At 38.5% G+C, this 12,212-nt stretch overlaps 1 protein-coding gene across 2 annotated transcripts in view; it reads right to left on the bottom strand.

Annotated features, from left to right (window-relative positions):
• LOC101858747 overlaps nt 1–11,937 on the bottom strand; it is a 34,146-nt gene extending 22,209 nt beyond the window's left edge. Inside the window, exons 1-4 of one of the 2 annotated variants that reach the window (XM_005088829.2) lie at nt 11,761–11,937; nt 4,252–4,424; nt 2,532–2,668; nt 509–621 (exon numbers count right to left, since the gene is read on the bottom strand). In XM_005088829.2, the coding sequence (XP_005088886.1) occupies nt 509–621; nt 2,532–2,668; nt 4,252–4,381 (380 nt within the window). In that variant the 5' untranslated portion in view covers nt 4,382–4,424; nt 11,761–11,937. Of the gene's footprint in view, nt 1–508; nt 622–2,531; nt 2,669–4,251; nt 4,425–11,517; nt 11,604–11,760 lie in introns of those variants that run through there. The other variant, XM_005088830.3, reaches the window with a different exon arrangement.
• Between the last annotated feature and the right edge of the window lie 275 nt (nt 11,938–12,212).

Genomic DNA, 12,212 nt, shown 5'->3' on the forward strand with positions numbered 1-12,212 from the left:
CTGTATTATTTTACAGTGACAGGGGGGAAAGCAGACTTTTAAGCATGATTATATTAGTCTACTTAACCTTATATCTGTTTTATGAAACCAAGGAAGGGAATTCTGAATGTTCAAATATGTAAAAACTGAATAAAAATAAAAAAATTTTAAAGTGATTTAAATCACTGATTTTTATTTAAAAAATCAAGTTGATTTAAATTTTAAAAATCAACTGATTTAAATCAACCCAACCCTGCCACAAAGTGACATATACCTCACTAAATTGATCATTAAATCAAAGCAAATGAACCTATTTTGATAGTTCTTCATCTAATGAAAAAACTCCAGTAAAAGAGACCTGTTTTCAGCAATTGTCGAAAACTAATATGTCGTCGAAGTGGGTGTACAGGAAGGTCCCAAGACGCTACTGAAAATAAGGAGTTAATCAATCTATCATCTTAAAAAACCCACAGCACAAGAGTAGTAAGCTTTTTTAAAAAGAATACGCCACACAACAGTAAGTCTTTACCATGGAGGTTCCGCCTGGTCCAAAGCTGACTGGCGACTGAGGTCAATGTAGAAGTCGATCAACAGCTCAAGGCACGATTTGCCAGGACTCATATACTCCGAGCCAAAGTTTGTCTTCAGAAGAGAACAGGTGAATTCTAGGTCATGAAAATGTCTTCCATTCTCTTTCAGAAAAAAAATGAACTTTAAAAAAAAAAAATACTAAACAGTTGAGCCTCATCAAATCTCTTTACTTTCCTAGAAAAAAAACCATGAGTCAAATAATAAAGTTTAAGGAGAAGATACAGAAAGCAGAAAATCTGCAGGTGCAATTGGTCTGGAGTAGCTTTATTAGTAGCAACATGAGCACATACCACAGAAGAAAGAAGAGAGGTAGCAGACCGTAGTAAACCATAGCAAACAACATCTTTGAGGGACAAAACTAGTACAGACATTTTTTTCCAATTTATGTCTCACTCAGAGAAACTACAAAACCTCTTTTTTTTTCTTTTTTTATTCTGGTTTTGTGGGTGCCAGATGTTAGTTACATATACTACATATACTTAATCTTGGATAAGGTTGTTAGACATTAATATTCTGGAGAATCACTTAAAAGAGTAGTTCAAACAAAAAAGGTACCAATCAAAATCTGGGAACAGAATATATGAAACATGCAACTTTTCTGCTGATGTTACAGTTACTGAAATCACAGCTCCTGAAAATAGATGGTGATATCTGCCCAGAGTTATCATGATGAACGCTGCAACACCTACCATACAAGCAAATCCCAAAGAACTACAAACATCCATCATCATGTTTTCTGTGAGGGGTCTCATCTCATTATTAACTCATTCGCTACGCCGAGCCGTGGGGGGCGGCGCGGCTAGAGTGCCGTCAGTATGCTTAGCCGCCCCCGGCGGCTCGAGAACCGACGTTCAATTTTAGCTTGGTTTCTATTCCAATCCACATATCCATGTTAAAATAAAGGTCATAATATAAAGTTGACTTCCGGGTCAAGCGTTTCCACCGAAAATCTGAAGTTTTGATTCAGTTTTGAAACACGATTTCGAAGTTTATGCGACATTGTTTTATCGTGAAGCCCAAATTATAGCCAGACACCAGTCTTTGTACTTTTACACAACAAAATGTATCATTATTTTGCTCACTAAAGAAGTGTAGGACTCTTCTTATAATATTGATACTACTGGACTCAAATTGCCAGTGCACTGTAATTGAGAAATCAATATTTTTCAGTGCTAGATCTAGGCCTAGATCTAAATAGTCAAAATATTTTTTTTTCTCCCCAAAATCACTACTTTTTGGTGAATTTACTCAAAAAGTACCATCCAAGACATGTATAGGTTTATTCCAAATGCAATTCTGAATAATTCCATATAAGATACGAGTGTTTTTTTCTGTTTGGGATCCTTTTTTCAAAATTATTTTAAAAAATTTTTTTTTTCAATATCGGAGGTTATGATCCAAATGGACAAATATTATGGAATGTATGTAAATAACTGCTCATTTTTCAATATTTTCCTGTTCTATATACAGTTACGGATATTTTGATGTATAATTTGACTAGGTGCAAACATATTTTTTGAGTTTCAACTGAGATTATAAGTTTTTTGTTTTCAAATTTTATCAGCAGCCAATCACAATTGTGTTGCATAATCGCCTCTTACAGGAACCAAAGTTGAAAAATACTCAAATAAACAATACAGATGTATTCTACAAACCATACTGAAAATGTTGGTATATAATATGTTGATATTTATTTGAATTCATGGCCCCCAAGACCTGTGAACTGCGCACTAGTCATCATCTCATTTCGCCCTCCCGAAAAAAATTCGTCTACAGGCCGAAAATAATACGTAGCGAATGAGTTAAAGAGGTCATGGAACACTATTAGATTACTGATTATATATGTATGAATGTTTGCCATTGTATCCCAAATTTCACTACAAGGGGGAAAAAAAAGGTAATTTATCTTATATAACTACCCAGCTCAAGAATAGTATGGAGAAACTTTCAGAAGATCTTACCACTGGTACCCTGTGATTAACATTTGCCCCCCTTTCAATCAGCAGCTGTGCCAGGTAGAGGTTCCGAACGGCAACTTTCTGGTGGTACTCATCAACACCACACAGACAGATGTACAAAGGGGTGCGCTGGTAACAACCTGTGGAGAAGTAACATAACTTTTCTGGGTCTGCTAAAGTAAATTCATCAGTACTCAATGTTCATGCTTATTTGAATTAAGAATAATTTGTGAATGTAAAGTCAAGGCAAACAAACTTTGTACAAAAGACGAACTGTGGCAGTGATTATTGTCAAATTACTCCAACTTACTCCCTGAGCTCAGGCATGGGCAAGAGAAGCAAAAGATTACCCCACACTTGCAGGTCAAAGGAATGTTCACTTGCAATTGATGCCAATTTCTCATTTCAAACAGCTCTTGTTGAGTTCATCTAGCATTGTGACTACTATTGTTATTGTAACTCACAATGACTTTTTTAAAATAAGTGTCTTACCACACTCATAACTGCATAGGTCATATGGTCGCTTTTAATGACAAGCCGGCTAACCCAGATTTCGGAGGTTTCCAGAAATGTTGACTTACATCAAAAGTGGGCATTGCTCTACCTATAGGAGAAGTTTGGTTTCATATAATTTGTTCGGGTAAAAGAGAAAACTCTCCTTGTCTTTTAAAGAAACTGACCAAGGGGCAAAACTTTACCTTTATTAAGCGACCACATGAGCACATGGGCAACATTAAACATTTACCGTTTGTAGAAGATTTTTAATTTTGCCCGGGTGACAGCCAAAGCCTACACTTATCGATTTTGGACCACCAAAGGGTTTTTAGAGTGCGCAACTTGCCAAAGGAACCTCCAAGATTTTTGGCTCTTATCTAAGAAGGCTAGTTGTAGATCTTACCTGCCATAAGATCAGGGGTGTGGCTGAAAGACAGCAGTAGGGAGCCAAGGAGTAGTGGTAGAAAGGCTGCAGAAAGAGTCAGGAGCCCATAGGAGGGGGCAAAGGAAGTGAGTCTGTCGGGGCAGAAAGTGGAGATGAAAGCACACGTCAGAACATTGTTAGAGCGCAGGGAAGGACGTGAAAGTGAAAAGAGAAATTTTTTAGAGAAGAACCTGTTGAATGAGAGGCAAACACCTTAACATCTAGACCACGAAAGCCCCCTCACAATGACTTGTCACTCAGTTTTATACCATATGTAATGTTATTAGCGCACATTTTCTTTTGCAGCTTGTCACCTGTACAGCTGTAACTAACTGTAACAAATTCATTGAATTTTTTTTATCTTCTTAATTTAAGCTGGAAACTTCAAGACATAGTTTTCGAAAATAAGAAATCCAAAATTCCTTGACTTTGAGGAGACACATGGCAAAAACATAATTTGAAATCCCTAAACAGAGGTCATCATCATTGCCTTTTTCACCCTGGATCAGGATGTAGGCCATGAATAAACACTTTCCACCTTTCCCTATCCTAGGCGAGTCGCTTGCTGTCACTCTATGTCTTCCCCCTTTTCTGTACGTCCATTTCCGTGACTCTTCTCCAGGTTCCACGTGGTCTTCCCCTTGACCTTTTACCGTGTGGGTTCCAATCTAACACTTTCCTTGTTATGCAGCTGCTTGAATTCCCGAAAGTGAAAGTGTGTCCAGTACAAAAAGAGGTCGAAACTGCTTTCCAAGCGACCTTAAACAAATACATGGAAAACATCTGATGTAAAGCGCAGCTCACCATCATCAAGATATGTGGCGTTAGGGCAGTCTACGATAATTCTTTCAGCAACAGCAAAGTCTCCTTGTTCCAGAGCCTGCGTGAGAGGTGTCTCATTCATACCAAACTCAACATGGAAAACAAACGCCATCTTTATGGCTGTTTTTGTTCTCAATTTCAGCCTCTGTAAACCTCTGAAACAAAAAAACAAAACAATTTAGTATAAATAAACAGATTTCATGTGATATGGAAAAGACTGTTCTTTAAATCCAATCTTTCTCCATACCAAATATCAAAACGTATACAATCGATCAGGAGAAGAAAAAAAAATGTTATCAGCTTTCTAGTAAAGACTTCCCAGGCACTTACAATAATAAAAAAAGAGAAGTCATGCATGATGATATCTTTAGCCCTTCCCTACTAAGCAAATTCACCAGAAGCGGCTTCCTCTGCCCAAGTAAATAAACATTGGAACTTTCAAGCTAAAATTTACATAAACCACACCCGTAAAACATGGCACTTACAGACTATCTGTAAAATTCCTCTCATTTTTAGTCTACAGCTTATCAGTTTCTTTTCTCTGAACACTTTTCATCATATACACAATCATACCTCTTTTTTTACCACCATCCAGCCCTCTCAACATGTTGAGACTTTTATCTCCTGTAGTGTATTTTTGTGGAGGTACTTAGCCAAGGAAACAAGGTCTACCTTTCATCTCTGTAATGCCAATTTAGTGTGGAGAGTAACAAAGACAAAAAAGGAGAACGAGAGACTAGGATGATCGATATGCACACCAGAGCACCCACCAATAAACTGCCAATAGTGTGATGACTACAGCTATATATTTAAGATAGTTTAAAACAGTAAAAATTGTCCAAGACAGCCACCCACTGCTTTGTTGAGGAAAAAAGTGGCTCTTGGACAGTGTCATAATATTTAAAAAGGCAAGGGTGAAGTGGAAAGTGGTCATTTGTTACAGGTTATTTTCATGGACAGGTGGCTTTAATTTCATCTTTCGGTAGACTCCAGGTTTCCGCCTAAATTATAACACACAGCGCTCGAGAGGACTAATATTATAAGAGTGCATTTACAAGGTGTGTGCATTTATACAAACTTGTGTAAAGGGGGTAAAGGAACACAACCATCTCATTTCAATATTTCAGTGACCTCCCTTGAGGGAGAAGTCGCTTTCATTGATAAATTGACAAAGCGCTTTCATTGATAAATTGACAAAGCATGACAGTTTCATAGGGCTCACCTTTTCTTTTCTTTTCTTTTTTTTTTTTGGGGGGGGGGGGGTTAAGTCTTATTAAATATTTCCACTTGGTAGGAAATTTTGAATTTTGCCTAGGTGGCGTCGGTAGCCTACTCTTATCGATTTTGGACCACCAAGGGATCTTTAACATGCGCAACTTGCACATGGAACCTCAGAGATATTTCACCCTTATCCGAGAAGGCTAGGTGTTTGATCGTACCTTCTACTATAATATCAGGAGTATGGCAGAAAGACAGCTGTAAGAAGGAGCCAAGGAGAATCAGTAGAAATAAGAAAGGCTGCAGAAAGAGTCAGGAGCCTAGAGGAGGGGGGCAAAGGAGGGGACAGGGTGGGGGAATGAAAATAGAGACGAAAGCAGACAACAGAACATTGTTAGAGAGCAGGAAAGGAAGTGTGAAAGGAGAAAATTTTAGAGAAGTTAATTTTCCGTTGCTATCCGGAATCGAACCCGGGACCTATTGAAAGAGAGGCAAACACCTTAAACTCTACACCACGAGAATCCTCTTCTTAGGACTCATTAATCATGGGTATGACTAGAGAAAGACTGACTCCCTGTACTGATGTGCAATAACAAACAACAAGTGGGAACAGATTCAGTAAGATGGTGACAGCCATAGGGAAGAGTGCTGAACAACACAGCTTTCCAAGCGACTACTCCCAACTGCCTGTCATCTTTTGCAAATTGATTTATGAACGTACGGATGCCATCGGACATTCTGAGAGACTTTTCTTCAGTGCACAGCTGATCACTTAACTTTCTAATCTTTAATCCAATAGGCCTACATTTATCCAGTATTCTCAGCATTCAGGCTTATTGCATATCATTCATAGGGGCCTATATAACTACCTAAACATTGCAGCCACCCAAACGCAAGTTTAAAAAACTTTCTCTCTAAAACACATTTCAAGTGACCAATCAAAAGACATCACAAAAAGGCCCTTGCTTGCCTAGCCAGTCCTAGACCTGTTGAGTCCGTGGACAGTAGGGTGGGTTAATGCTCTCCATCATTCTATTTGTTCTGTCTCACCAAATATCCGGTTGTCTAAACTAGTCTTATAATGCAAGCTGTGTAGTCTTGTAGCAAAAAAATGTCCCTTTGCCAAGCTTTACTGCATGTTAGCTTAATGTTAGCATGTTTTGTGAATTGTAGCGTGTGTTTGAAGGATGTAGTGCATTTATACATTTAAACTAGATTAGAAAATGCGTCTATTGGGACACGATGATGTGTCCTATATAAAGCTCTCGTGTATATTCGGACACGCGTGTCCTTGTCCTATAGCAAAGCAATACCACAGCTTTTTAAAAGATGTGTACTACTAACCTTTAAACAACACAGATACAATGACCAATAATCCAGAAGTAAAATGCTTTTTACTTTTTCAAAATCTGTCTATAAATAATTTAAAAAGCTTTTGGAGAAAATTCCAATAGAGAGGAATAAAAAAGGGCAAACAGCACCAGAATATTGAAAACCAACAGTATACTAAGTTACATAACTTTCCTTTTTATGAATGAAATGAAATGAGCTGAAAATTGGTGAATTTAGCTTTTTTGGGGCAACAAAATAGAAAACGTAAGAATTAAAGTTGTAATCTCAATACTTTGTTAATTAAAAGCAAATGATTAAATATACATAATTATAGAAAAATATGCAAATATATATATATATGGCTTAATAATACTATTGCGTTACATGTGGAAGTATAAAAATCTGTGTTTGCAAAGAGATGAATTTAAAAATGTGACAAATAAGGCTTTAATGTTTCGCTTATTATGCACTCAATTGAATGTAATGCGTATAATTAATTAACCAAATTGTAACCTGTAATAGCTCAGAGAATGGGAAACCAACATGTTAATAAATATAATATCAAGCTCAGTTTCTTTACGAAATTTTTACAATAACTTGTAATTTAAACTATTTTTGTAAAAAACTAAAATTGATTACATTCAAATTATAACTACAATTACATAGATCTAGTATTTTAGCCAAGAAGATATGCAGCCAAGTACACCCATTGTCAAGGAGAACAGGTGGCCGTCTTAGGCGGGACTGATCAAGATGAAGAAAATAGAGAACCATTCCTTTCTGAGGTCCCAACCGAAGGTAGCCGCATTGTTGTTGTCGTTGTTTTAGCTTTGTTTTAGCTGGGTTTTCTTTTCTTTTTTTTCTATTGTTGTTGCTTTTGTGCAACGGTGACAATAATGAAATTGTCATACAAACTGTCCCCATGGTTTTATGCACCCCGCATAATTTAGCAAAATTTGATCATTTTTTGCATAATTTCTGATTATTTTCCTTTATCATTCTTTGTTAAAATTAACAGAATCGCATAATTTCACATTTTTGGGCTCAGTTTGCATAATTTCAGAATTTTTCTTGTATAAAACAACGGGGACAGTACAAACGAGGACCGAGTGCTATGGTAAAGCAAACGCACACGGGTTGCCACCACTCGAAGAACGAGCGACGCTTCTGTCACAAGTTCATGTTGACGTCCATTGTTACTTTGTTACAGACTGGGTAAACAGTGACCACTCCTCTCACTTACGATTTGAGTATGAGTTCTGGGAGGGGCTTATGGGTTATGAGCGAGACGTGCTGATAACGCTTCCCTCATCTGCAGCAAAAGTGTTACCTATGGGAGGGGCCTACGCAACATGATCGGTTGGAGGGACTACCTAACAATAACTACAGGGAAATGGATTATGACGGCTCACCCACGATGCCAGGGGCAAATGCATGATTTATGACAAAACGTAACGGAGTCATTAAGGTGTTCATCTAAGACAGGTATTATTGTTTGGTGTTATAGGGGTTGTGTGCTAAAATAAGGAGGCCACTGCCGCATTGGACAGGTGCCCGTTTTACACAGTTAAATTGTATAGAAAAAACGCAAGGGGGGAAATGGAAAGTGGCCAGTTGTGCAGGTGGCTGTCTACTCTTATAGAGGTGGCTGACATGGCAGGTTCTACTGTACTAGGAGAACAAAACATGCAGTTATCTTGAAGTCCATATATATATGTATATATCCGCGGTATTCAGGCCCATCAAAAAATCTGTCCCATCAGCGGCTACGCTTTAACTCACTTCAGACGGGTCACACAACAGTTGCGTGACCCCCGCCGCGACGCTCGCGACGGGTCTCACAAGCCCTGCGTGACCAACTTTGGAATTTTTTTTCCGCTCTACATATCACGCACGGATCGCGAGACCCGCCTCGTACCCTTGTTTGGCCAAGCCTGAGCTACTTAGACTTCGTTTCGTATCTCTGGGGCCGGTAGTTTTTAAGTTATTGAAGGCGAAGGACAGTGACCCCAACTGGGGTTGAACAGACCAGAACTCGCGTTTTGTTTTTTTCTATACAGTTGATAGTAATCCGACAGTCGCGTCGTAGTAACGGTCGAAGAAGTCGCATGAACAAGAATCACATAATTTCGCCGTTTTCTATACTTCTGTGCGTTTTACTAGTTCTAGTGTCTCAGAATATGATGTGTCTAATAGTTAGGATCCTGGATATGTACCCGAACACGGCCCGAGTCGTAGTTCTAGGGCTAGATCTAGCACTAGTACTGGTGTTGTTTTTCGCGCAACGAAATCACAACGTTGTGCCGTACATCTGTCTCATGTAATTCAGTGTATGGGTCTGAATCAATGCACAGACCAGCTTTTATATTTTCACCAAACACTCGCACATGTATACAAATCAAACCAGAACACTTTGAACTTTTATTTTTGTTGTTGCAGTGAATTTCATTCTACTTGTCACGTCTCTGGAAATTTTTCGGAAAATCAAATTCATGCCAATTTTTAAAAAATCATACAAATTAAAGTATTAGACTAAGACAACTTTAGTTTTTTGTATTAGATTAAGCTTGAATGTTACTTTACTGTGTCAAAAAATGATTACAATAGGGTAATTCTGAGAGTTGTGGTGATTTATTGAAATACCCCCAAAAACACCAGTCTTCAACGCTTGTGACTGGTGAAAGGGCCCAGTCGCAAGTGAGTTAAAGGCAGCCGTGACGTCACAGTAAGATGGCGGCAAGCTTACACGTCTCGCAGCAAGCATATCCCGTGTGCGGCAGTGTTTCCTTTTCTGGCTTTTGGGCCACTCGAAAGACAGGAAGGACATAGACATTAAATTTTTTCAAAATGCTATTGTATTACGGATAATTTCACAAAATAGTTTTACATTATAAAGTTCAGCCTGTCTGAGATGATGCAGGAGCATCCGCAAATTTAATCGACCACACATTTTTTTAAACAATATCCTCAAAGAAAAGACCTTGTAACTTTCTTGTTTCCAGCTCAAATAAAACTGCAATCTGCGGAGGCTAGATCCATCTTTTTTCTCATTGGTTGCCAAATTTGGGGACATTTGAATAATATTTATAGATGGTTCCGCACCTTTCCGAATAAGGAGAATCGGAAAACCCCAGTGCCATTCGGCGGGTTTGGGCTTCTCTACCGACCAATCCTCTTTCTTCGACAATATCTCGGCTGTCGTAGAGGATATCGCAAAAAATTTTTCTTCACCGAATGCCTCAATTTTTCCCCCGAGTAATGATGTATACATGGGGCTGACGCAAAGAACAATGCTATAAAAAAGCATGTTCCCAAGGTTACCCCTGGCTGGGGCGAGTCTACTTCGTTATCGCACTGTCGGCGTGTGGTATTGCTAATTAGCATGAATGCTAGAGTAACATACATTGCGGATTTGATTTTATTTTTTAGAATGATGCGCTTCTCTTTCTTTTTAGACAAATGCATCTTTGCAGTTTGCATACATTGCTGTGACTAGGAAATGCGCATTCGGCGTTGGAGGGTGCTGAAAACTAATCTCTATCGGAAATGACCCTATGGGTCTCTATGGCCTATGGGGGCCAAGGTTGCTCGGGTCCAAATAGTCACACCAATTGGAAAACAAAATTCATATGACAAAAGAGTGCATTTGAGCAGAGCATGCCTTTGTATGGCACGCGTTTAGGCAGAAACCGCTGTGAAATTATAAGGCCGGCGCTATTCGGACTCGAGTCCGAATATAATTTTTATCTATTCGGACTCGAGTCCGAATATAATTTTTATCTATTCAGACTCGAGTCCGAATATGAGTTTTATCTATTCGGACTCGGGTCTGAAAAAAATGTTTTATTTATTTGGACTCAGCTTCTAAATGAGTCTTGTGAGTGCAAGGAGGTTACATAAAATAACCGTCGTCTGGGGATTTAACGTAAAACCAGAATTAGAACTAGAATTGCCTACAAGGACTGTGTAATTGTGTCAAAAGTCAAAAGATCGCACTCTCATGATTAATTAGATCTACCCAATGGCAGTGTCTAAGTACACGGTAACCGACAACTCATGGTCTTTCCACCACCACTACAGCATCATTACTTCCACCACCATTTGTCTTTACAAGTATTGAATTTCATTTTGTTGTGTGTTATAGTTTTTCTGTAATTATTATTTTTTTAATCACATCTCACAAAATGGACAGCCGTGGCCTCTTCCCAACACCTCTTCCCACAGCAAGCCGAGAGTGCATTTCGCTACGCGTAGTAGTCTCATTTCCTAATAACTTTGCCCCTGGTAAGGTCAACTCAACATAGTTGTTCTGCTCAAACTTATGATCCAGGGAGGGCCAACCAGTTTAGATATCTCTAGTAACTGGATATTAACGATCACGTCTCTATTGTGGATTAATCAAAAATATTTTCATAATAGATCTAGATCTAAACGCTGGAAATATTTAGGAACAAGGGTCGGAAGTCGGAAGGGACGTCATGATGGACTCAATTCAGAGTCTGAATATAATTTTGGTCTATTCGGACTAGAGTCCGAGTCCGAATAGTCACTTCGAAATTATAAACAGCTCTCAGTCAGAGACAGACCAGGACCAGACAGCAGTAGTTGAGGCGGGGTTCAATCAAACCTGTGTAACTTGTTCGTAAAACAAACAAAAAGAACACCTAAAATTCGTTCTAAAATTCTCAGTAGACGTACCTAGAAGTCTAGATCTAGATCTAGTTGCCTAAATGAGTGAATGAAATCTGAGTGCTCATCTGACATGACATCAACAATTACAATGTTGTGAATATATGTGAGCCCAGTCTAGATTCTAGACTGTCAGCCAGAGTTGACGTGAGAGGGATCGTCCGCAATCGACTGCAAATACCAACGTCACTCTCGAAACAACAAAGATCATATCAATATGGTGAAACAACTAAAAGTAGCATGATTCCTTACGTTCCAAGCGTTTGAATTCTTAGGTACAGAAATAAAAGAGTTTGGAGGTACTGTTCATTCTAGATCTAGAGTTCTCATATTTTTATCATTACTGATTACATGAGTAACTACGTGAACCTCGTTTTCTCTGGGGGGTAAAAAAAAACACTGTGCTTCTCTTCCTCTTCCGGTATTGTACGGTGTTTTTTAGTTTTTTTAACCCTTCTTCTTTGTCATTGGTCATCTTGACAGTCCAACAGAAAATTAATAAAGGGGGGGGGGGGGGAAAGAAAAGAAAAAAAAAAAAAAAAAAAAAAAAGGGGGGGGGGGGGGGAATAGCAATGATAATAGAAGACATAAAAAATGAGATTTAATTGTTCGGGTTGTTGTTGTTTTTTTTTAAAGGATAAAAGGGTGTCAGAAGTTTGCAAACACATTTTGAAGCGACTTTTTAAAATAATTTTTGTGTATTT

This window comes from Aplysia californica, unplaced genomic scaffold (genome assembly GCF_000002075.1).
Source record: "Aplysia californica isolate F4 #8 unplaced genomic scaffold, AplCal3.0 scaffold00001, whole genome shotgun sequence".
NCBI lineage: Eukaryota > Metazoa > Mollusca > Gastropoda > Aplysiida > Aplysiidae > Aplysia > Aplysia californica.